Source organism: Rhinoraja longicauda, chromosome 17 (genome assembly GCF_053455715.1).
Source record: "Rhinoraja longicauda isolate Sanriku21f chromosome 17, sRhiLon1.1, whole genome shotgun sequence".
In the NCBI taxonomy this organism is placed as follows: Eukaryota; Metazoa; Chordata; class Chondrichthyes; order Rajiformes; family Arhynchobatidae; genus Rhinoraja; species Rhinoraja longicauda.
Genome location: NC_135969.1, coordinates 46,220,732 through 46,244,932, shown reverse-complemented (window position 1 = coordinate 46,244,932; position 24,201 = coordinate 46,220,732). Strand labels below are relative to the sequence as shown.

The window sequence follows — 24,201 nt, the reverse complement described above, 5'->3', positions numbered from 1 at the left end:
TGTATCTCAGACAGAGTTCACAATATCCTTTTACTGGTTACACGGCAGTGACACTGAATTTTGGGCACCATTCTTCCTCTCTCTCTCCTGAAAGCACGTACGTTGGATCACAGTTCAATGGTCAGCAATTACTCTCTGATATCTGAGAAAGGATGAGCGATAACATTTGCTGCAATGGATAGTATTTAGGAAAGTCAGTTTTGAAGTATTGTCACTCAATCCTTGCAATTAAACCTGTTTGTAGGTGTTGTAAGTGGAATGAATTACTTGTATAGTTGTACATTCAAACATTATGCACCTTTGACCGTTAGTGTGGTGTATCATAATCTGTTAATCTTAACATCAATTAATACAAATAACATGATATAGTATTGAATAGGGTATTGTTAGGTTATTTTTTGCAGTAGCTTCTAAAGTAGGAATGTATGTTTAATAACTTTAAAACAGGATGTTACAAATTGCTAATTCTAACTCCAAATGTCAGTGGCACCACTGCATAACCAGTAAAAGGATAGTGTGAACGCTACTGGAAATACAAGCACAGAAATTGGATGGCATTTAAGAATAAAAAATTGAGGCCATACCAATACAAGGTCACAGTTTTGTTTAAATAGCACAATATATTTAAATGAGGCTTGGCATGCCTGAGGAGAAAGAACTCTGTGTTAACCGCTAAGTATAACCGTATAAAACTCCAATAATCCACTAGAAATCCCATTGGCTCAGCACCAAGCTCAGCAGATGAAACTCTGCTTTGAAACTCTCCTCCGCTTTGTTTTCTGCACTCTCTCATAACTCACCAGACCCAGTTCTCTGCACTTCCTTCAAACCTGCCGTCCAACATCCCCCAAGTCCCACGTTTACTGGATTAACTGAATTTTACTGTTGTTTGGTATAATCATTAAATCTCCGTCTGACCCTCATAGTGTTTCCATATCTTTTTATAACTTAACCAGAAATGGTGGCAAGTCAGGAAAAGAGGACGTACAACGAGATCTAGGTGCCCTAGTGCATCAGTCACTGAAAGGAAGCATGCAGGTACAGCAGGCAGTGAAAAAGCCAATGGAATGTTGGCCTTCATAACAAGAGGAGTTGAGTATAGGAGCAGAGGTCCTTCTGCAGTTGTATAGGGCCCTAGTGAGACCGCCCTGGAGTACTGTGTGCAGTTTTGGTCTCCAAATTTGAGGAAGGATATGTAGGTTTACTTGGTTAATTCCCGGAATGGCGGGACTGTCATATGTTGAAAGACTGGGGCGGCTAGGCTTGTATGCACAGGAATTTAGAAGGATGAGAGGGGATCTTATCGAAACATATAAGATTATTAAGATGTTGGACATGTTAGAGGCAGGAAACATGTTCCCAATGTTGGGGGAGTCCAGAACCAGGGGCCACAGTTTAAGAATAAGGGGTAGGCCATTTAGAACGGAGATGAGGAAAAACTTTTTCAGTCAGAGAGTTGTAAATCTGTAGAATTCACTGCCTCAGAAGGCAGTGGAGGCCAATTCTCTGAATGCATTCAAGAGAGAGCTAGATAAAGCTCAAAGATAGCGGAGTCAGGGGGTATGGGGAGAAGGCAGGGACGGGGTACTGATTGAGAATGATCAGCCATGATCACATTGAATGGTGGTGCTGGCTCAAAGGGCCAAATGGCCTACTCCTGCACCTATTGTCTATTGACCCTGGAATTTGTATAACGTGCATGCTTTTTAATTCTGTGGGTCTAAAAAAATAAGTCATAGTATGTTGTTTCCTTTTAACAAATTTATTGACCTGTATTGCAATCACTCATAATTTATATATGTGTATTTTCAGAATCTTTTGCTTTTTCATCCAATTTTAAATGAATTTTCTAAGTAATGTGAGCAGTGTGTGCAAACCTCTGCCTTGGATGTAAAAGACTGAGCATTGTATGTTTAATGGCTATTTTAATCCTTACTCCTCTGATGAAAAAGATGGGCTTTCATGTACATCTCATTATGTATTGGACCAATTGGGCCTCTGCAGTGGATGAAGAGGGACACCAGTAAATGAAAATCAGAAAGTGTAGATGCTGGAAAAAAAATCACAACACGGAAATGGGCCCTTTGGCTCAACTCGTCCGTGCCGACTAAGATGTTCCATCTAAGCTAGTCCCACACCCATGTTTGGTCCTTATCTCTCTAAATATTTCCTATCCATGTTTGTTTCCAAGTGTCTTTTAAATAGTGTTATAGTATCTACCTCCCTGGCAGCTCATCTGATAGACCCACCACCCTCTGAGTGGAAAAACATGCCCCTCAGGTTTGTATTAAATCTTGTCTCTCGAGCCTTAGACATATATCCTATTGTTTTTGATTCCCCGACCCAGGATTAAAAACTCTGCATATTCACCCTATCTGTTCCCGTCATGATTTTATACGTCTCTATAAATACTAAGATCATCCCTCTACATACTAAGATCATCCCTCAGTCTCCTGCGCTCTAAGAAGTAAAGTCATCCCCTGCCAAAAGCATAGGCCCTCAAGTCCTGGCTACATCATCGTAAACCTTCTCTACACTCTTTCCAACTCAACAACATCCTTCCTATAGCAGGGTGACCAAAACTGAACACGGTGCTTCAAGTGTGGCCTCAGCAATAAAAATTGAAAATGCTAAATGTAATTGGCAGATCAGGCAGCATTTGTGTTAAGAGAAACAGTTTATGTTTCAGGTTTGAAAAGAGAGACAGGTTAAATATCAGTAGCCGAGGAGATGGGGAGGAAAATAAGAACCAAAGAAATATTTCTGAGAGAGATGAAATGAGTCGATGCAGTGGTTTGATCAGATTAAGATTATTTGTCAGTTATGTATTGCTAACAGTAAAGATGTTGAATATGTTCAGCAGATTATACTAATAGAAAGATGAAAACTGAACCAAATGATGGCAGGCAGTAATGGGAACTTAGAGACAAAAAAATGTAGAGAATCAATATTAATGGGAAGATTATATTTCAGTGCCATCTTGAGTGGTTGTTCGCAGTTTTGAGAGATCTTAAGCTGGGATTCTCAGAATCCAGAGAGGATGATGCAGTTTTAAAGGAGTTATACGACATAGAAACAAGCCCATCCGCCCAACTTGCTCATGCCAACCAAAATGCCCAACTATGTTCGTCTCACCTATCCACTTTTGCCCCCTGTTTGTTTGTACTTTTCCTATCCATGTTCCTGTCCAAATGACTTTTCAATGTTGTTATTGTACCTGACTCAACTATCTCCTCTTGCAGCTTGTTTCATATACCCACCAACCTCCGTCCGACGTCTTTGAAAACCTTCTTGGATCTTTTCCTCTGATAATCCCTTGCAGTGATGGACCTTTGGAGTAGCATGCTTGTTTTGGGGGGTGGCTTTGGCCATGCAATATGCTTATTGGTATTGAAGGAGTGTAATTAAAGCTTCAGTGATGGAGACATTACTCTGGGCAAGGTTGCTGACATTGGTTCATCTATCCTGCCAGTGGATTTACAATACTTTATCAAGAAAATGTTGGTGTTCCCTCTGTGGTGCTCCTTGGTGCCTGCTGTATGTTGTTCTCAGGTCAGAAACATACAGGAAAGCAGGTTCATCACTACCTGATTGGCCATGTGTTTTGTGCTGGGTTTGACTTCTTGATGTTCAAACAGTTTTCTTTTCAGATGTTCAATTCCCTGCTCCTACACTGAAGTCCATGGTGAATTTCATCATTGATGTCTGTTTTTGTTAAAGGGTGGCTCCTGAGAGATGGGATGTTATTTCGCGTTTTCCAGGTTTTTAAGATGGATCTTTATTGTTATGAAGTCCTTATGCAGCTGGAGTAGGTTGGAGGAGGACCCATGTTTTATAGATATTTAATGTAAGGACCATTCTCTTCAGTCAACGATGACAAAGTTCAGTGTTTGAATGTATGCATACTGCAGCTCTGAGAGAGGTTGGAGAAATCTTGGCTTTTAGTTTAGATATACAGAATGGAAACAGGCTCATCCATGTCGATGGTTACACACTAGGGGCAATTTACAGAGGCCAATTAAACTACAAACCTACATGTCTTTGGTTTGTGGGATGAAACCAGAGCACCTAAAGTAAACCTACAAGGTCACAGGGAGAATGTGCAAACTCCACACAAACACTATCCAAAGTCGATATCGAACCTGAGTCTCTGCCACTGAGGCAGCAACTCTACCAGCTGCGCCACTGTGCCGCCCTGTGGCTCTAATGGTTCTGGAGGTATAGTTTGTAGGTGATATGGATTGGTTCCTTTTGTCCTTTAGACTAACTCCATTCCATTTGCTACAATTTGATTTGTTTCTTTTCTTGAAGGTGGTAACAATTAGTGTTTCTAAGGTTCTGTGGAATATCCTCCAGCTGTGGGAGGTGAGGCGGTGAACTTGTGACTGACGTTCTTTGGCTAGGTTTTAGAACCATGGAAGTTAGAGAAAAGCTTTCCAAGCACAATCTAGCAATCAGCGCCTGCTGGAAGGTACACGTGAAAGATATGCTGAATTAAGAATCTATATTTGATTCTATCGCTTTGCATGTTATGCACTGCAATCCTGCCACTGTAGAGACATAGGGATTGGCTGGGAGAGTTCGAACCCTCGGATTGGCTAGCGAGGTCACCAAGTGTGCCAGCGCGGGAGAGATAGTCAGTCTAGCGATTGTCACGGAGTTTTTGGACCATGCAATAAACTTCGTCTGCAACACCCATCCGCTATCAGACTCGCTACATTGGTGACCCCGACGTGATCGAACATCACAAGAACATGTCGCAGGTAGGAGCGAACAGTGGGCAGCCGCACGCGGGCGGCGTTCACCTACCCCCGTTCTGGGCCCATCAACCGCACCTGTGGTTCGTGCAGGCAGAGTCCCAGTTTCACCTCAAGAAAGTTACGGAGGACCAAGAGAAGTTCCACCATCTGGTAAGCTGTCTACAGCCCGAGGTGGCCGCGCGGGTGGGACGGTACCTGACCAACCCTCCCCAAACCGAGAAATACGAGGGGCTCAAGAAGCTCCTGCTGAGGACTTTTGGCTTTAGCCAAAACCAGCGGGCCCTGAAGATCCTACATTTACCTGAGCTAGGGGATCGGCTACCGTCTGTCCTGATGACAGAAATGCTAACCTTAATCGGCGACCACCAGCCCTGCATGATGTTTGAAGCGGCATTCCGGGAGAAATTGCCCCGGGTCGTCAGGTTAGTGTTGGCGGACGTCTCTTTCGAAGACCCGGTAGCGTTCGCAGAGAAAGCCGACACGCTCGTTACGGAGGGCTCCACACGAGATGACTCGGTAAATCGGGTTTCGAGGCCTAGCAGCAACCGGCCGCGCGGCCAAGATGGCGGCGCATCGGCCGCCATTTTACAGACAGCTCGCCAAGACGGGGCTGCAGCGCCCGCCATTTTGCAGCGGGCCCAAGCAACAGAGCCGCACAGGCGCGGCTGGTGTTTCTTCCACAAGCGGTGGGGCAGTGAATCCCGAAATTGCAGGGCTCCGTGTTCCTTTCCGGGAAATGCCTCGGCCGATCGAATATAGAGGCAGTCTCGATCGGGCGCAACCGCAGCCTCTACGCCACAGATCGAGGTACCGGCACTGTTTTTCTGGTCAATACGGGAGCGGTCGTTAGCATCGTGCCTCCCTACGGCTGCAAAGTTCGAGCAGGTAGGAAGGGTCCGTCCCTCATTGCGGTCAACGGCAGTCCCATCCGCACCTACGGCAAGCGGGCCATGTCCCTGTCCTTCGGGTCCGAGACCTACCATTGGGATTTCATCATTGCCGACGTGGGCCAGGCCATTCTGGGCGCGGATTTCCTCTGGGCTTTTTCGTTGGTCGCAGACGTCTGCGGGAAGGGCCTACAACCCTCGGCTAGCAGTATGGAGCCTGCTACTCCTCCACCTGCCACCCCACCCTGCCCGTCGATCCAGGCCATCACCACGGCTCCCGGTCAGTTCGCTGCAGTCCTCGCCGACTTCCCGCAGCTCCTCGTACAGCGGTTCGATGCCCCTTCCGCTAAGCACGGTGTCGTCCCGTGCCAGACCTCCAAGGTCCACCGCCACGTCCAGCCCCCGTACCAGAATTTCGTGGTTCCGCCCGTCCGTTTTTTCCACATTCACGTGGATTTGGTTGGTTCATTGCCCTACTCTAGGGGCTACACTCATCTCCTGACGGTGGTCGACCGTTTTACTCGTTGGCCGGAGGCTTTTCTGTTGTCGGACACCTCGGCGGCCTCCTGTGCACGGGCCCTGGCGTTACATTGGGTTGCCCGTTTCGGCGTCCCGGCTATCATCACTACCGACCGGGGCGCCCAGTTCACCTCGTCCCTCTGGGCCGCGCTTGCGCAGCTGTACGGGTCCCGCTTGCAGCAGATCACCGCCTATCATCCCCAAGCTAACGGGATGGTAGAGCGCTTCCACCGACAGCTGAAGGCGTCCCTCTGTGCCCGCCTGACCGGCCCTGACTGGGCCGACCAGCTGCCTTGGGTCCTCCTCGGCATTCGCACGGCCCCTAAGTCGGATCTGGGTACTTCCTCGGCGGAACTCGTCTACGGCTCGCCCCTGCGGGTGCCGGGTGACATTCTTCCCTTATCCTCCCCCCTGCCGTCGTCCGTGCCGTCAGTTTTGGCTTCTCTCGGGGCTCGGGTAGGTTCCCTGACCCCAGTCCCGGCCTCCAGTCACGGGAGTACCGCAGTGCACGTACCGGCGGACTTGCAGGACTGCGAGTTCGTTTTCCTCCGGCGGGATTCCCACCGCCCCCCTCTGCAGCCGGTCTACCAGGGCCCGTTCCAGGTGCTGAAAAGGGGGACGGTCACCTTCACTTTACAAGTGGGCACCCGACAGGAGCTCGTCTCTGTCTCCAGGCTGAAACCGGCCCACTTGGACCAGGACCGTCCCGTGCTGGTGGCCCAACCTCCTCGCCGGGGCCGATCTCTGGCCGGCCCACCTGGTTCCCAGCTTCGTCTCTTCCCCCGCCGCTCGGGCCTCCACTGCCCACGGCTGTGTTTACTTTGCCACCTCCAGCCGCGCCCCAATCGCCTACACCTGCAGGGTCCCCCCTCCCTCCCCCTCCAGCGGCGCCCCCATCGTCTCCACCGGCGGGGCCCTCCCCGCCTCCTTCGCCGCTGGCGGTACCGGCCTCCCCTCTCCATACGCGTTCAGGTCGGGCGATCCGGGCGCCCGTGAGGTACGGTACCGAGGGTTCTGGGGGGGGTCATGTAGGGACATAGGGATTGGCTGGGAGAGTTTGAACCCTCGGATTGTCTAGCGAGGTCACCAGGTGTGCCAGCACGGGAGAGATAGTCAGTCTAGCATTGAACTCCGTTTAGGTAAGACGTTAGGTAGTTGTCTACAGTTTGAGTGTTGCGATTGTCACGGAGTTTTTGGACCATGCAATAAACTTCGTCTGCAACACCCATCCGCTATCAGACTCGCTACACTACCAGCCCTGCTTGAAAGCAGTTGGAAAAGTAACCTGACTGGTGAAAAACATCAAAGCTTCGTGAGCAGTCAGAGCTTAAATATTAAAAGATGGCAGAGAAATACTTCTGAGGCAAATTCATGAATTAATTCCTCTCATTTGAAATCTAAAGCGATACTTTAATGATGAACATCTTCAACAAAGAAGAAAAGTCCTACTGAAGTCATTATGGGCGAGTTTCCCTGCCTTCTGCCTTTTGGAATGTCATTGTAAGCAACATTCTCGACTACTTTCTCCCAGTGACTGAAGAACTTTCTCCCAAATGCTGAATACAGTCTGGCCTATCAAGAGGTGCAATGGACATGATCTTCAACACATGACAAATCCATATAAAATAGGGAGCAACACCAACCACTACTCATATTACAATATTCTAAATCTCATCACCTGAAACGAAAGCTATGCAAAACAAGAAGACTTTTTGTCATTGCCAAAATGTAAGAGGTTCTGCAGTTGCTGCAAGTCATTTCCAAATGTTGCCACCACTTCTCTATTAGCATTCGTATTTTTACTTGCATCAACATATAGTGTCCCAGTGAATGGGAAGTTGGTCAGACTATGCCTGAGCTCTTAGAGCACACAGAAATATACAAACATATCACAAGCCATGTACTTGCATGGATGGTGATGCTTCTATAGACAATAGACAATAGACAATAGGTGCAGGAGTAGGCCATTCAGCCCATCAAGCCAGCACCACCATTCAATGCGATCATGGCTGATCACTCTCAATCAGTACCCCGTTCCTGCCTTCTCCCCATGCCCCCTCACTCCGCTATCCTTAAGAGCTCTATCCAGCTCTCTCTTGAAAGCATCCAACGAACTGGCCTCCACTGCCTTCTGAGGCAGAGAATTCCACACCTTCACCACTCTCTGACTGAAAAAGTTCTTCCTCATCATCATCATATCATCATCATCATATCATATCATATCATATCATATCATATATCTACAGCCGGAAACAGGCCTTTTCGGCCCTCCAAGTCCGTGCCGCCCAGTGATCCCCGTACATTAACACTATCCTACACCCACTAGGGACAATTTTTACATTTACCCAGCCAATTAACCTACATACCTGTACGTCTTTGGAGTGTGGGAGGAAACCGAAGATCTCGGAGAAAACCCACGCAGGTCACGGGGAGAACGTACAAACTCCTTACAGTGCAGCACCCGTAGTCAGGATCGAACCTGCGTCTCCGGCGCTGCATTCGCTGTAAAGCAGCAACTCTACCGCTGCGCTACCGTGCCGCCCGTATCATCATATATATACAGCCGGAAACAGGCCTTTTCGGCCCTCCAAGTCCGTGCCGCCCAGTGATCCCCGTACATTAACACTATCCTACACCCACTAGGGACAATTTTTACATTTTACCCAGCCAATTAACCTACATACCTGCACGTCTTTGGAGTGTGGGAGGAAACCGAAGATCTCGGAGAAAACCCACGCAGGTCACGGGGAGAACGTACAAACTCCTTACAGTGCAGCACCCGTAGTCAGGATCGAACCTGAGACTCCGGCGCTGCATTCGCTGTAAAGCAGCAACTCTACCGCTGCGCTACAATAGACAATAGACAATAGGTGCAGGAGTAGGCCATTCAGCCCTTCGAGCCAGCACCGCCATTCAATGCGATCATGGCTGATCACTCTCAATCAGTACCCCGTTCCTGCCTTCTCCCCATACCCCCTTACTCCGCTATCCTTAAGAGCTCTATCCAGCTCTCTCTTGAAAGCATCCAACGAACTGGCCTCCACTGCCTTCTGAGGCAGAGAATTCCACACCTTCACCACCCTCTGACTGAAAAAGTTCTTCCTCATCTCCGTTCTAAATGGCCTACCCCTTATTCTTAAACTGTGGCCCCTTGTTCTGAACTCCCCCAACATTGGGAACATGTTTCCTGCCTCTAATGTGTCCAATCCCCTAATTATCTTATATGTTTCAATAAGATCCCCCCTCATCCTTCTAAATTCCAGTGTATACAAGCCCAATCGCTCCAGCCTTTCAACATACGACAGTCCCGCCATTCCGGGAATTAACCTAGTGAACCTACACTGCACGCCCTCTTGTCCTAATCTTGTACGTATGCCCTATGTATGCATGTATATATACATGCTGCTGTGTATGCTGAATGGAACTGAAAGTACTGAATAATACGGATATAAGATATTTGAGCATCACACTATCAAACAGAAAAGTACACACACTGACCGCAAGGGATTTGTGGTCCAGTAACTTGTATTCTTATCTTTTACCCTGCCGTATTTTTTGTGGATGGCTTATGAAATCAATAATTCTCCAAGGAAAAATACACACACGTGTGCAAGATGTTGCATCTGCACATCAGCAACCTTTTGTTTTTTGCATTTTATGCGATTCTTCTCTGTACAGGAGAAATAAACCTGTTATAATAAGAGGTCACGTGTAATAAATGCAAATCTCATTAAGGTTTGTTTACTGATGCACTACTAATGCATTTCATTGCTTTCATGGCGTTTTATCATAGAAGCATGTACAAAACATATTAGTTTATATGCTTAAAAAGAACACTGAATAAATCTAGAAAAGTAAACGAGCAAATAATTTCTGTCGTAAAGAAACTATTAAAAAACGGTAGCTTGGCTTTAGATCTTACATATGCTGACCTCAGGATATAATTGCTTCTTCAAATATTTTGACTGATATCATACACAGAAATATGAAATCAATTGAACATATTTTCCTAAATATAGCTGATGATCAGTGCCAATAAAGGGCGCAGCTGAGTGTTATCATTTAATATTTGCTTCAAAACCTTTAATAAATATCTACATCAGTCAGATTTTGTAACTGTTACAGGACTTTTTGCCCTGCCCTAGTTTATTCTTTAAAATGCAACAGCTGGCATGAAAATGAATTAAACGCCATCTCCTGTTCCTCAGCCCATTGGCTCAGTTGATCGAAATTCCATCTTAATGTTAGATGGCTTTCATCACTGTGCACTACCAATCTCAGTGTCATAGAAACATAGAAACATAGAAAATAGGTGCAGGAGTAGGCCATTCGGCCCTTCGAGCCTGCACCGCCATTCAATATGATCATGGCTGATCATCCAGCTCAGTAACCTGTACCTGCCTTGTCTCCATACCCCCTGATCCCTTTAGCCACAAAGGCCACATCTAACTCCCTCTTAAATATAGCTCATGAACTGGCCTCAACTACCTTCTGTGGCAGAGAATTCCACAGACTCACCACTCTCTGTGTGAAGAAATGTTTTCTCATCTCGGTCCTAAAAGACTTCCCCCTTATCCTTAAGCTGTGACCCCTGGTTCTGGACTTCCCCAACATCGGGAACAATCTTCCCGCATCTAGCCTCTCCAACCCCTTAAGAATTTTATATGTTTCTATAAGATCCCCCCTCAGTCTTCTAAATTCCAGCGAGTATAAGCCTAGTCTATCCAGTCTTTCTTCATATGAAAGTCCTGCCATCCCAGGGATCAATCTGGTGAACCTTCTCTGTACTCCCTCTAAGGCTAGAATGTCTTTCCTCAGATTAGGAGACCAAAACTGTACACAATACTCCAGATGCGGTCTCACCAAGGCCCTGAACAACTGCAGCAGAACCTCCCTGCTCCTATACTCAAATCCTCTTGCTATGAATGCTAACATACCATTCGCTTTCTTCACTGCCTGCTGCACCTGCACGCTTGCTTTCAATGACTGGTGCACCATGACACCCAGGTCACGTTGCATCTCCCCTTTCCCTAATTGGCCACCATTCAGGTAATACTCTGCTTTCCTGTTCTTGCCGCCAAAGTGGATAACCTCACATTTATCCACATTATATTGCATCTGCCATGCATTTGCCCACTCTCCTAATCTATCCAAGTCACTCTGCAGCCTCCTAGCATCCTCCTCGCAGCTAACACTGCCACCCAGCTACGTGTCATCCGCAAACTTAGAGATATTGCATTCAAATCAGAAGGAATGGGTGACGTTTCGGGTCGAGACCCTTCTTCAGTCTGAAGAAGGGTCTCGACCCGAAACTTCACCCATTCCTTCTCTCCCGAGATGCTGCCTGACCTGCTGAGTTACTCCAGCATTTTGTGAATGAACCAAAGTAGTTGTTCAATTGGTCTGCCATCTCCTTGTTCCCAATGATCAATTCACCTGTTTCCGACTGCAAGGGACCTACATTTGTCTTAACTAATCTTTTTCTCTTCACATATCTATAAAAGCCTTTGCAGTCAGTTTTTATGTTCCCTGCCAGTTTTCTCTCATAATCTATTTTCCCTTTCCTAATTAAGCCCTTTGTCCTCCTCTGCTGGACTCTGAATTTCTCCCAGTCCTCTGGTATGATACTTTTTCTGGCTAATTTATATGCTTCATCTTTTGTTTTAATACTATCCTTGATTTCCCTTGTTAGCCACGGATGCACTACCTTCCCTGGTTTGTTCTTTTGCCAAACTGGGATGAACAATTGTTGTAGTTCATCCATGCAATCTTTAAATGCCTTCCATTGCATGTCCACCGTCAACCCTTTAAGTATAAATTGCCAGTCTATCTTGGACAATTCACGTCTCATACCCTCAAAGTTACCTTTCTTTAAGTTCAGAACACTTGTTTCTGAATTGACTTTGTCACTCTCCATCCTAATGAAGAACTCCACCATATTATGGTCACTTTTGCCCAAGGGGCCTCGCACAACAAGACTGCTAACTAACCCTTCCTCATTACTCAATACCCAGTCTAGAATGGCCTGCTCTCTCGTTGGTTCCTTGACATGTTGCTGCACAAAACCATCTCGCAAACATTCCAAGAAATCCTCTTCCTCAGCACCCCTGCCAATTTGGTTCACCCAATCTATATGTAGATTGAAGTCACCCATTATAACTGCTGCACCTTTAGTGCACGCATTTCCAATTTCCTGTTTGATGCCATCCCCAACCTCACTACTGCAGTTCATTGTCATCCACAATGGCTCCTTCACCAACCCTTCCTTTGTTGTTTGTTTGTATGTGTTAAATGTATGTTTTTAGTGTTCTTTAGCTTGTTTTATGTGGGGGTTGGTGGGGGGGGATAGGGGGTTTGGGGACATTTTTCTAATATCTTACCTCGATGGAGATGTGATTTTATTTTGTATCGTATCTCCGTCCGGATTGTGGCCTAACATCGAGGATTTGGCGGCCTTTGCTGGAGACTTATTTCGGGAGCTCCACCACGGAAGCCTGTGGACTTACCATCGTGGAGCCCGCAATCCCTTTGCCAGGGATTGACCTCTGGGCGCCAACCGCGGGTGCCTGCGGACTTTAACATCATGGAGCTCGTGGTCTCTGGTCGGAGACTGTCTTTGGGAATTATAAACCGCAGGAGCTTCGATCGCCCCGACGCGGGAGCTTCGATTGCCCCGACGCGGAAGCTTCAATCGCCCCGACGCGGGAGCTACGATCACCCCGACGCGGGTGCTTTGACTGCTGGCTGCGGGAGCTTCGATTGCCCCGACTGGTTGGTTCAATTGCCCCGACAGCCTTCCTCAGATATGGTGCCCAAAACTGCTCATAATATTGCAAATGCGTCCTTTCCAGCGCCTTATAGAGCCTCAGCATTACATCCCTGTTTTTGTATACAAGCCCTCTTGAAATAAATGTTAGCATTGAGGTTGTTTTCTTTACCACCAAATCGACTTGCAGATTCACCTTTAGGGAATTCTGCACCAACACTCCCAAGTTCCTTTGCACCTCCGATTTCTGAATTCTCTCCCCATTTAGAAAATAATCTACGCCTTTATTCCTACTTCCAAAATGCATGACTCCACACTTTGCTACACTATATTCCATCTGCCACTTCTCTGCCCACTCTCCCAACCTGTCCAAGTCCTTCTGCAGAGTCCCTGCTTTCTCTACACTACCTGCCCTTCCATCTATTTCCGTATCATCTGCAAATATGGCCTCAAAGCCTTCAATCCCCTCGTCCAAATCATTAATATACAACGTGAAGAGCAGACCAACCCCTGCAGAACTCCGGGAGTCACTGGCAGCCAACCAGAAAAAGCCCCCTTTATTCCCACTCTTTCTCTTCTGCCATCCAGCCAACAATGCTATCCATGCTAGTATCTGCCCTTTGATACCGTGGCTCTCATCTTCCTTAGCAGCCTTATCAAAGGATTTCTGAAAATCTAATTCAACAACTTCTGCTGACTGTCCTGCTATTTACTTCTTCAAAGAGTTCCAGCAAGTTTTTCATGTAAGACTCCCCTTCACAAAGCCATGCTGACTTTGGCTTATTTTATCGTGAACTTCTAAGTGCTCCGTAACCTCATCCTTTATCATGGACTCTAAAATCTTACCAACCACTGAAGTCAGACTAACCGGCCTATAGTTCCCACTATTCTGCTTTGCTCCCTTCTTGTGCAGCGGAGTAATATTGGCAATTTTCCAATCATCTGGGACCTTTCCTGTCTCTAGTGATTCTTGAAATATCACTGTCAATGCCTCCGCAATCTCTAATGCCACCTCTTTCAGAACCCTAGGGTGCAGTCCATCTGGTCCAAGTGACCTATCCACCTTCAGTCCTTTCAGCTTCCCAAGCACCTTCTCCCTAGTATCATATCATCATATCATATATATACAGCCGGAAACAGGCCTTTTCGGCCCTCCAAGTCCGTGCCGCCCAGTGATCCCCGTACATTAACACTATCCTACACCCACTAGGGACAATTTTTTTTTTAACATTTACCCAGCCAATTAACATACATACCTGTACGTCACTCAACTAACTTCCAACCCCTGACTCTTGAATTTCAGGCATGTTGCTGGTGTCTTCCACTGTGAAGACTGATGCAAAAAAGTTATTCAATTCCCTTGCCATTTCTTTATTCCCCATTATCAATTCTCCTGCCTCATTCTCCGGCGGTCCAATGTCCACTCTTGCCTCTGTCTTACTCTTTATGTGACTGAGACAACATAGAGGTTTGAAACATGGAATATGCTGTCCTATGTAATAATAAATATAAAATCAGATGAGAGTTCAATAGGAAAACAACTTATTTGACATGGGATCTGAAAAGTGAAATTGGTATTATAAAAATATACGGAAGTGAACATCTTACATAGAAACATAGAAAATAGGTGCAGGAGTAGGTCATTTGGCCCTTCGAGCCAGCACCGCCATTCAATATGATCACAGCTGATCATCAAAAATCAGTACATTGTTCTCATATCCCTTCATTCTGTTAGCCCTGAGCTATATCTAACTCTTGAATACATTAATTGAATTAGCCTCCATTACCTTCTGTGGTAGAGAATTCCACAGGTTCACAACTCTCTGGGTGAAAAGGTTTCTCCTCATCTCAGTCCTAAATGGCCTACCCCTTATTCTTAAACTGTGAACCCTGATTCTGGACTCCCCCAACATGGGGACCATTTTTCATGCATCTAGCCAGTCCAGTCCTTAAAGAATTTTATATGTTTCTATAAGATCCCCTCTCATCCTTCCAAATTCCAGTGAATATAAGCCCAGTCAATCCATTCTTTCATCATATGTCAGTCCCGCCATCCCGGGAATTAACCTCAATAGCAAGAATGTTCTTCCTCAAATTAGAAGACCAAACTGCACACAGTACTCCAGGTGTGGTCTCACCAGGGCCCTGTACAACTGCAGTAGGACCTCCTTGCTTCTATACTCAAATCCTCTCATTATGAACATAATGACAACATGCCATTTGCCTTCTTCAATGTCTGCTGTACCTGCATGCTTACTTTCAGTGACTGATGTACAAGGACACCCATGTCTTGTTGCACCTCCCCTTTTCCTAATCTGACACCATTCAGATAATGCCTTGGAGGAACAGCACCTCATATTTCGCCTGGGCAGTTTGCAGCCCAGTGGTATGAACATCGACTTCTCAAACTTTAGATAGTTCCTCTGTCCCTCCCCTACCCTCCTCCTTCCCAGATCTCCCTCTATCTTCTTGTCTCCACCTATATCCTTCCTTTGTCCCGCCCCCCTGACATCAGTCTGAAGAAGGGTCTCGACCCGAAAGGTCACCCATTCCTTCTCTCCCGAGATGCTGCCTAACCTGCTGAGTTACTCCGGCATTTTGTGAATTAATCAGATAATAATCTGACTTCTTGTTCTTGCCACCAAAGTGGATAACCTCACTTTTATCCACATTACACTGCATTTGCCACTCACCCAACCTATCCAAGTCACCCTGTAGCCTCATAGCATCCACCTTGCAGCTCACACTGCCACCAGCTTTGTGCCATCTGCAAACTTTGAGATGTTACATTCAATGCCTTCGTCTAAATCGTTATTATATATTGTAAATAACTGGGGTCCCAGCACTGACCCTTGCAGCATCCCACTAGTCACTGCCTGCCATTCTGAAAATAACCCGTTAATTCCTACTCTTTGCTTCCTGTCTGCCAACCAGTTCTCTATCCATGTTAATACCCTACCCCCAAAACCATGTGCTCTAATTTTGCACACTAATCTCTTGTGTGGGACCTTGTCAAAGGCTTTTTGAAAGTCCAGATACACCACATCCACTGGCTTTCCCTTATCCATTCTACTTGTTACATCCTCAAACAATTCCCAAAGATTGGTCAAGCATGATTTCCCCTTCATAAATCCATGCTGACTTTGACTGATCCTATCACTGTTTTCCAAATGCAGTGCTAATACATCTTTAATAATTGACTCAAGCATATTTCCCACTACCAATCTTACTTTATTAGATGCAAAATATGTAGTCTGAGAATTTTCTCCAACATTATCAAGCAAAGTTTAACCATCTTATTCATCATGTAGACGTACAGATACAGTTTCCACGTGTGAAGGTGACAAAAATAATGATAAATAAATGAGTCACGAATAAATCTGAGGGAGAATTTGGAAAGTGTTAATCTCTGGGAATGGACCTTGCTGTTACACAGAGTTGTTGAAGTGAACAAATCAGATGCCATGTAAGAATAAAATTAGTTTTGTTGAAGCACAACTGTTTTCTGTTTTCTATCGGTGGTGTAGGACCATTGATCATGTATAGGGCCATTGCTTTCTATGATCTATATTAATGACCAAAATTTGGGGTTGCAGGTCAAAATTTCTGTACTTTTCAGATGACACAAAACTTTGTAATAATGTGAACTGTGAAACAGATGGTTGAATGGCCATTCACAGGCTGGTGAAGTGTAGGATGGAGCAATGTGAGGCAATGCATTTACGTGTAGGATGGAGCAATGAGAGGTAATTTTGAGAGGAAGATGGAGGAGAGACAATATAGCATAAGGATATCGTTCTAAACGGAATGCAGTTGTGTGATCTAAGAGTATGTATGCACAAATCATTTAAATTAGCAGGTCAGGTTGAAAATGTGGTAAATAGGCCACACACGTAGTTCTGGGCTTTAGTAACAGAGCCATAGAGTATAAAACCAGGTCGGTGATGCTGATCCTTTTTAAACAAGGTTTGAAATCAACTGCATGTGTTCATTTTTGATCATAACATAAAAGGAAGGATGTGAGGAGGGTGCAGGAAAGATATATAGAATAGAATAGAATAGAATAGTTCCTTTATTGTCATTGTAACATGAGCCATGTACAACGAAATTGTAAAATGTCAGCCAGTCAGTGCACCATTCAAACATTTCTAAAAGCTAACAATACACACAAGGTAAAATATTTTAAAAAAGATAAACAACTAAAATAAATATCATGAAAATAGCACGCATAAACACCCAACCCTACATCCTTCTGTCGATTTCACAGTCTCTTATTATGTATCGCCCCTGCGTTCCTTGGCGGCTACATTTAGTGCCTTTATAGCAGTGGGGTAAAAACTATTTTTAAGTCTGTTTGTCCTTGTCCTTGTAGATCTGTACCGTCTGCCTGACGGTAACAGTTCAAACAGGGAGTGTCCGGGGTGGGAAATGTCCTTTATAATACTCTGGGATTTTTTGATGCAGCGGGAACTGTGTAAGTCCTCCAAGGTAAGTAGAGGGCAGCCGACAATCCTCTGGGCGTTGTCAATGGCCCTCTGACAATGGTTCTTGTGATTAGAGGCTCTGGGTACAAGGATGGATTAGAGACAGTTCTCTTCAGAAGGCTGAGGAAATCCTTTCCCCGGGGTAGGGGAATGAAAAACAAGACGACGTATGTTTAAGGTGGGAGGGGCAATATTTAATACAAACCTGAGGGGCAACGTCTTTAGTCAAAGGATTGGAGGTGTATGTATGAATTGCCAGAGAAGATTGTTGAGGCAGGTACTATAACCACATTTTAAAGATATTTGGATACGTACAAGGATAGGAAAGGTTTAGAGAGATATGGGGCAAGCTTGAGTGCACCATGCTAACACTGCAGCGTGCTCTACATTCAGTGGAATCATGGTTGATATTTGGCCTCTACTCTATTTTCTTATACCTCTTTAACCAATAACTTGAATAATCCAAATACTCATCTCTGCCTTGAATATACTGAATGATACCATCCAAATCTTTTTGTGTTAGAGAATTCTGTAGATACTCAACCTTCTGAAAGAAGAAATATCTCCATGCATGTTGTGATGTACTGACGCCTTTTAAGCGGATCATCTTACATAAATGGACAATATGGCAGAACATGAGACTGATGCAGTCACTTGAAATATGATTGATAATGGCTGTATTTGCTATGTGAAGACTCTCATGGATTTCATTATATTCAATAGCATCTTATGACATATCATTCCTTGCATCTTGGAAAATGTACATGGGGTGTCAGATGGTTTGGAGGATAGACTTGAATTTCTAAAAAGAAATGGTACATGATGTAATACTTCTATATTTAATATAATCTTTGGATTTTGGAGCACAATGTAATGCTGATCACAAACAAATTGGAGGTTGAGCAAATGGAATCTTTTTGTTTGTGTCATTAATGATAGAAACATAGAAACATAGAAAATAGGTGCAGGAGTAGGCCATTCGGCCCTTCGAGCCTGCACCGCCATTCAATATGATCATGGCTGATCATCCAACTCAGTATCCCGTACCTGCCTTCTCTCCATACCCCCTGATCCCTTTAGCCATAAGGGCCACATCTAACTCCCTCTTAAATATAGCCAATGAACTGGCCTCAACTACCTTCTGTGGCAGAGAATTCCACAGATTCACCACTCTCTGTGTGAAAAAAAACGTTCTCATCTCGGTCCTAAAAGACTTCCCCCTTATCCTTAAACTGTGACCCCTTGTTCTGGATTTCCCCAACATCGGGAACAATCTTCCTGCATCTAGCCTGTGCAACCTCTTAAGAATTTTGTAAGTTTCTATAAGATCCCCCCTCAATCTTCTAAATTCCAGCGAGTACAAGCTGAGTCTATCCAGTCTTTCTTCATATGAAAGTCCTGCCATCCCAGGAATCAATCTGGTGAACCTTCTCTGTACTCCCTCTATGGCAAGAATGTCTTTCCTCAGATTAGGAGACCAAAACTGTACGCAATACTCGAGGTGTGGTCTCACCAATGCCCTGTACAACTGCAGCAGAACCTCCCTGCTCCTATACTCAAATCCCTTCGCTATGAATGCCAACATACCATTCGCTTTCTTCACTGCCTGCTGCACGTGCATGCCTACTTTCAATGACTGGTGCACCACGGCACCCAGGTCTCGCTGCATCTCCCCTTCTCCTAATCGGCCACCATTCAGATAATAGTCTGCTTTCCTGTTCTTGCCACCAAAGTGGATAACCTCACATTTATCCACATTATACTGCATCTGCCATGCATTTGCCCACTCACCTAACCTATCCAAGTCACGTTGCAGCCTCCTAGCATTCTCCTCGCAGCTAACACTGCCCCCCAGCTTCGTGTCATCCGCAAATTTGGAGATGTTGCATTCAATTCCCTCGTCCAAATCATTAATATATATTGTAAATAGCTGGGGCCCCAGCACTGAGCCTTACGGTACCCCACTAGTTACTGCCTGTTGATAAAAGGATGACAATATTGCCCATGCGGGTGTACTGTATTAAATTAGAGGAACCTGCCACCAAATCTTTCAGCAATTTGCAATTTTCTATTGGACGATTTCTGAACTGGCTTGCTCAACCAAATAAATTTTCAATTATCTGCTTATTTATTTATGCACAAATCATTATCAATAATCATGATCCCTAAATTTGCCAAAATAATCTATTTCATAAAAAGTTGTGACTTTCATAACTGACAGCAATCTGCTACTGTCATGGTGGTATATGCGGGCCAGGCTTTACTCACGAAGATACTGCATTTTTGTATGGCATCTTAAAAGTAGCAAAATAATCCAAGGTGCAGAGGCATAGTGATGAGATGACTTGATGACTATTTGGAGACCCCTACTTTTATTCAAGAGACACATGTTCAACTCACACCTCAGTAGCGGTGGAATTTAAATTTGAACATGGCACAGCAAAATAGTGGATAAGTTACAGTACTAGTAAATCAGAAGTTTGCACCAATTCTGCAGGGATGCAAGTATGAAATGAAACAATGCAATTTTATCATTGACCAGAAATTTAATGAGATCAGCTGCTTCAATACTGTGACTTTTGGAGGACATTATACACTGGTTGTTCAGGGTGAAATAGGGAAGAGTGATTTACTCATGTTCATAGAGTCATACAGTACAGAAACGGGCCCTTCAGCCCACCGTGCCTATGTCAACCATTAAACATCTATTTACACAACTTCCATTTTATTCGACCCACTTTCCCATCAACCTCCCGTAGTCTATTCTCTGTGGATCAATTAACTTATCAGTTGCATCTATTTGAAATGGGAGCATTCAGAGAACATACATGGGTTACAGGGAGAACCAGGGGTCAGGTCTGAAGCTGGGTCTTCTGATGCAGTAGCAGCACGAGATGTTCCACTTTGCAGCTGCTGATTGTCCTGATTCTCCAAAGTCTTTCCATCTGATAAAATAGCTCAAATCTTGAGTACAAATTAAAAATGTTTGCATTCCTTTATGAATGCAGTGCCAATAAAACTCAAAGATCGACTCCATGCAAGACAAAACAGCCCACATCAGGTGCCCATTTATCACCTTAAGCATTCTTTCTTTGTTTTGTCAGTGCACTGTAGATCCAACATGCATAATTTGGAAGATGCTCTGAAGCAATTTGCCAATGCAAATTTGGCAACCATTCCTAGACTTTGTTTTTCTTCCAATTTGAAGATTAAGGGTTGGAAGTCCAATGAAACACCACCTGCTGCAAGTAGCACATTATCCTAACTTGGATAGATGTCCCTCAGTCCTACCAGGGCATAGTCCAAGAACTACTGCTAGGTAATGTGAGAGTACCTTTCCAAAAGAATGCAGTCATCCACAAGGTGGCTCACTGCTACTTTAAATTACAATAAAAATAGGAAATTAATATGTTAGGACTTAGTTTCTGTGTTTTCTTTTAGAATATGTGTACAGTTATAGCTTATAAAGTAGTCTGAGCTGCTATTGACAGAAATCTGATCTCCCTTGTACCTTTGGCTGATTTTATCTTCTCTTAACATGTTTGTCATGCAACCTCGGCTCTGTGGAATCAGGTGTAAAAGCCCAAGCCCAATAAACTGCCTGATTATTATAAGAAAATAACTGCAGATGCTGGTACAAATCGATTTATTCACAAAATGCTAGAGTAACTCAGCAGGTCAGGCAGCATCTCGGGAGAGAAGGAATGGGTGACGTTTCGGTTCGAGACCCTTCTTCAGACTGTTTATTATCTGTGTTAAGGTAAAAGTCCATGATTCCGAGAAAGAATGCTGGAGTGTGAGCCCTCATGCTTTTTAGATGGAACAGTGTGTCCATCATTGATAAATAATAGCTTTCGGGTCATGGGGCGGAGTGTAGTGGAATGGAATTGTGCTGGGAACCAGCATAATCTCAATGGGTTGAATGATCCTCTGGGCTATAACAATAATATCAGCATATGATTTGGTTTTGTCTTTGTAAATCTGTGAACCTGCATTGATCACAGTGAATGCATCCTTTAACTTGTAGACACCAGGAACTGCAGATGCTGGAATCTTGAGCAAAACACAAAGTGCTGGAGTAACTCAGTAGGCCAAGCAGCACCTGTGAAAGGAATTAATAGGTGCCATTTCAGGTTGGGACTAGTCAGAAGGGCCCAATCCGAAATGTCGTCTATTTGCTCCACAGATGCTGCCTGACCCACTGCGTTAGTCCAACACTTTGTGTCTTGCATCTTTTAACATGACAAGTTGAAGATGAAAGTTATGTAGAACTTGTATTGTTGGTGTATGAAATAACAGGAGGCATTGTTATAATTATAATTTATAATTCATTTATAATTCATAGATTTATAATTCATAGTTAAAACTGTACATGTTACTTTTATGAATTACTTGGTGACATATGATTGTATTTTCTTGTGTTTTTCAGGAAACAGTAGAATACGCCTTCCTTATTATTTTTACAATTGAAACCTGTTTGAAGATTATTGCATATGGACTATTGTTACATCCCAATGCATATGTAAGAAATGGATGGAACTTGATGGACTTTGTAATTGTAATTGTGGGGTAAGTTTTATTTTTAATGCCAGGTAACAAGACATATTGTACGTTTTTTTGTAAGTTCATTAAATGAAATGACTATAAAATGTAAGGTTTATTACTGTAGAAACCCAATATTGCTTGCAATTTGTGATTGCTTCCAGTTCTTCATTGCTGTATTGCATCACAAAGCGATACTGTGGTGCTTTTGTGTTTTATTGTTGGGATGTAGTGTAGAATAACTTGGAGAATTTATAGAATTGTCATTGCTATCACTTATGATATCATTCAATACAATAAAGATACGCAAGGTTTTATTTGCAGAAAATGCTGGAATTACTCAGCAGGTCAAGCTACAAAAAACGATAATGTTTCAGGTCGAAGAACTGAGAAGGAGACAGTAGTGTGTGAAGCTTCAGGGAGGGTGGTGGAGGGGAATCTCTCCGATAGGTTGAAATCAGAGTGAGCATGGTGATAAACTGAACAAATGGTCATCTTGTTAATGGGTTGCAAAATACTGAGCATCATCAAAGAGATTAATCTCCAGTCACATTTTTTTTTCCTTTCCTGTCTCCTACTTGACGACCTGGAGCTTCTCATCCATTCCAAGACAGTGCCAGCATTTGAAATGCCCCGTCTATAGAGTGGTTCAATGTCACATTAAACGTGTTGGAGTTTAATTCCATTTAAAGCTGAGATCAGAATCCCCTCAGAACTGTAAAAGCAATAATTTATAACATGTAAATTAATGGTCCAATGGCACTTTATTGTCACATGTACCTGAGTACAGTAAAATTCATGTAGTTCAGTGCATTATGCATTTGGCACAATCATACTAGGTACAAGAGTACAAGACAGTAGACCATGCCGAGTCACACACAACAGTGTCAGCCACGTTCCAAACGTCATCATGTGCCCTTCTAGTCCAAAGTTTAAAAAAATATGTTCGAGTCAAAACTTGGCCATAAAAGCCCGTTGTCCTGGTGGTGTGGAATTGCAGGCGTCGTTCAGGCCAGGCGATGTGTGAAAGGAATACTAATATTTTGATGTTAATTCCAATCACCTGACGATTCTCAGATATGATGAACCTATCACCAACTTCCCCTACTCCATCTCTCCATTCTATGCCAATTGTCTAATACCTCTATATTAATGATAGTATTTCTACAATTGTGTATTCCTCTTTTGAACTGGCACACATATTTATTTGCCCATATTTAATCACCATGGGTGCTGGTGCTTCCTACTGCTTAATTGGTTCATTGTGGTTTAGTCATTTGTTTGTGCTCGCAGCTCAGCTTATATGAACTTTCAAGGATGTAGTGTTGTGACAACAATGAGATGACACATCTGATAAAATGAGCCAGACTATTGTGCCATGTCTAGTTCTTAATTTAGTTGTGCAGTCAGCAACTGCTTTAATTGTTCAACGTAACCCTTTCCTTGGCAGTATGCTTGTCTCTTAGTCTGAAAATTCCACCTCCAATAGAAAATGGGAGCCGAGGCAATAAGGGTCAGTTTAGCAATATTGGCATCAATTTAGCATTGTCCTTTGAGCAAAAAGCAAAGTGATGGAGGAACTCGGTGGATCAAACAGCATGATTTTAAAGATTCCACCATCTGCGGTCTCTTGTGTCTCCACAGCATTGTACATTGATTGATGTTGTGATCTTCCCACACTGCATGCATTCGGGAGCAATTTATGTCACATGCACATACTCCTTTCTAAATATAGGGTATTGCCACTTGAGTTACATATGTGTGTATGTACAGTGGTTATCATTTTAGAATCTGTTCAGCCCAAACGTTAAGTGTTGTTGCAACCTTAAAGATAGTTGGATTATACAAAATAGAACTTGGACTGTTATGCCTATGTCAATATGTAGCCTAAGTAGCAGGTTTGGGACCTACTAACTGGATTGAAGTAGAGATAACACAAGACATCAACTAAATAGATTGAAGATAATTTAAAGAATTAAAGAGATCTTATAGAAACATATAAAATTCTTCAAGGGTTGGACAGGCTAGATGCAGGAAAAAATGTTCCCGATGTTGGTGGAGTCCAGAACCAAGGGTCACAGTTTAAGAATATGGGGTAGGCCACTTAGGACTGAGATGAGGATAAAAAAAAATTCACCCACAGAGTTGTGAATCTCTGGAATTCTCTGCCACAAAAGGCAGTGGAGGCCGTTTCACTTGATGTTTCACTTGATGTTAACTCAAGAGGGAGTTAGATTTAGCTC

At 44.0% G+C, this 24,201-nt stretch overlaps 1 protein-coding gene across 9 annotated transcripts in view; it reads left to right on the top strand.

Moving 5' to 3' along the window:
• Window positions 1-24,201, top strand: part of LOC144601975 (voltage-dependent L-type calcium channel subunit alpha-1D-like) — a 282,505-nt gene that overhangs the window by 65,854 nt on the left and 192,450 nt on the right. For all 9 annotated transcript variants that reach the window (XM_078414647.1, XM_078414644.1, XM_078414648.1 and 6 more), the window contains exon 4: window positions 21,846-21,985. In XM_078414647.1, coding sequence (XP_078270773.1) covers window positions 21,846-21,985 — 140 coding nt within the window. The remainder of the gene's footprint in view (window positions 1-21,845; window positions 21,986-24,201) is intronic.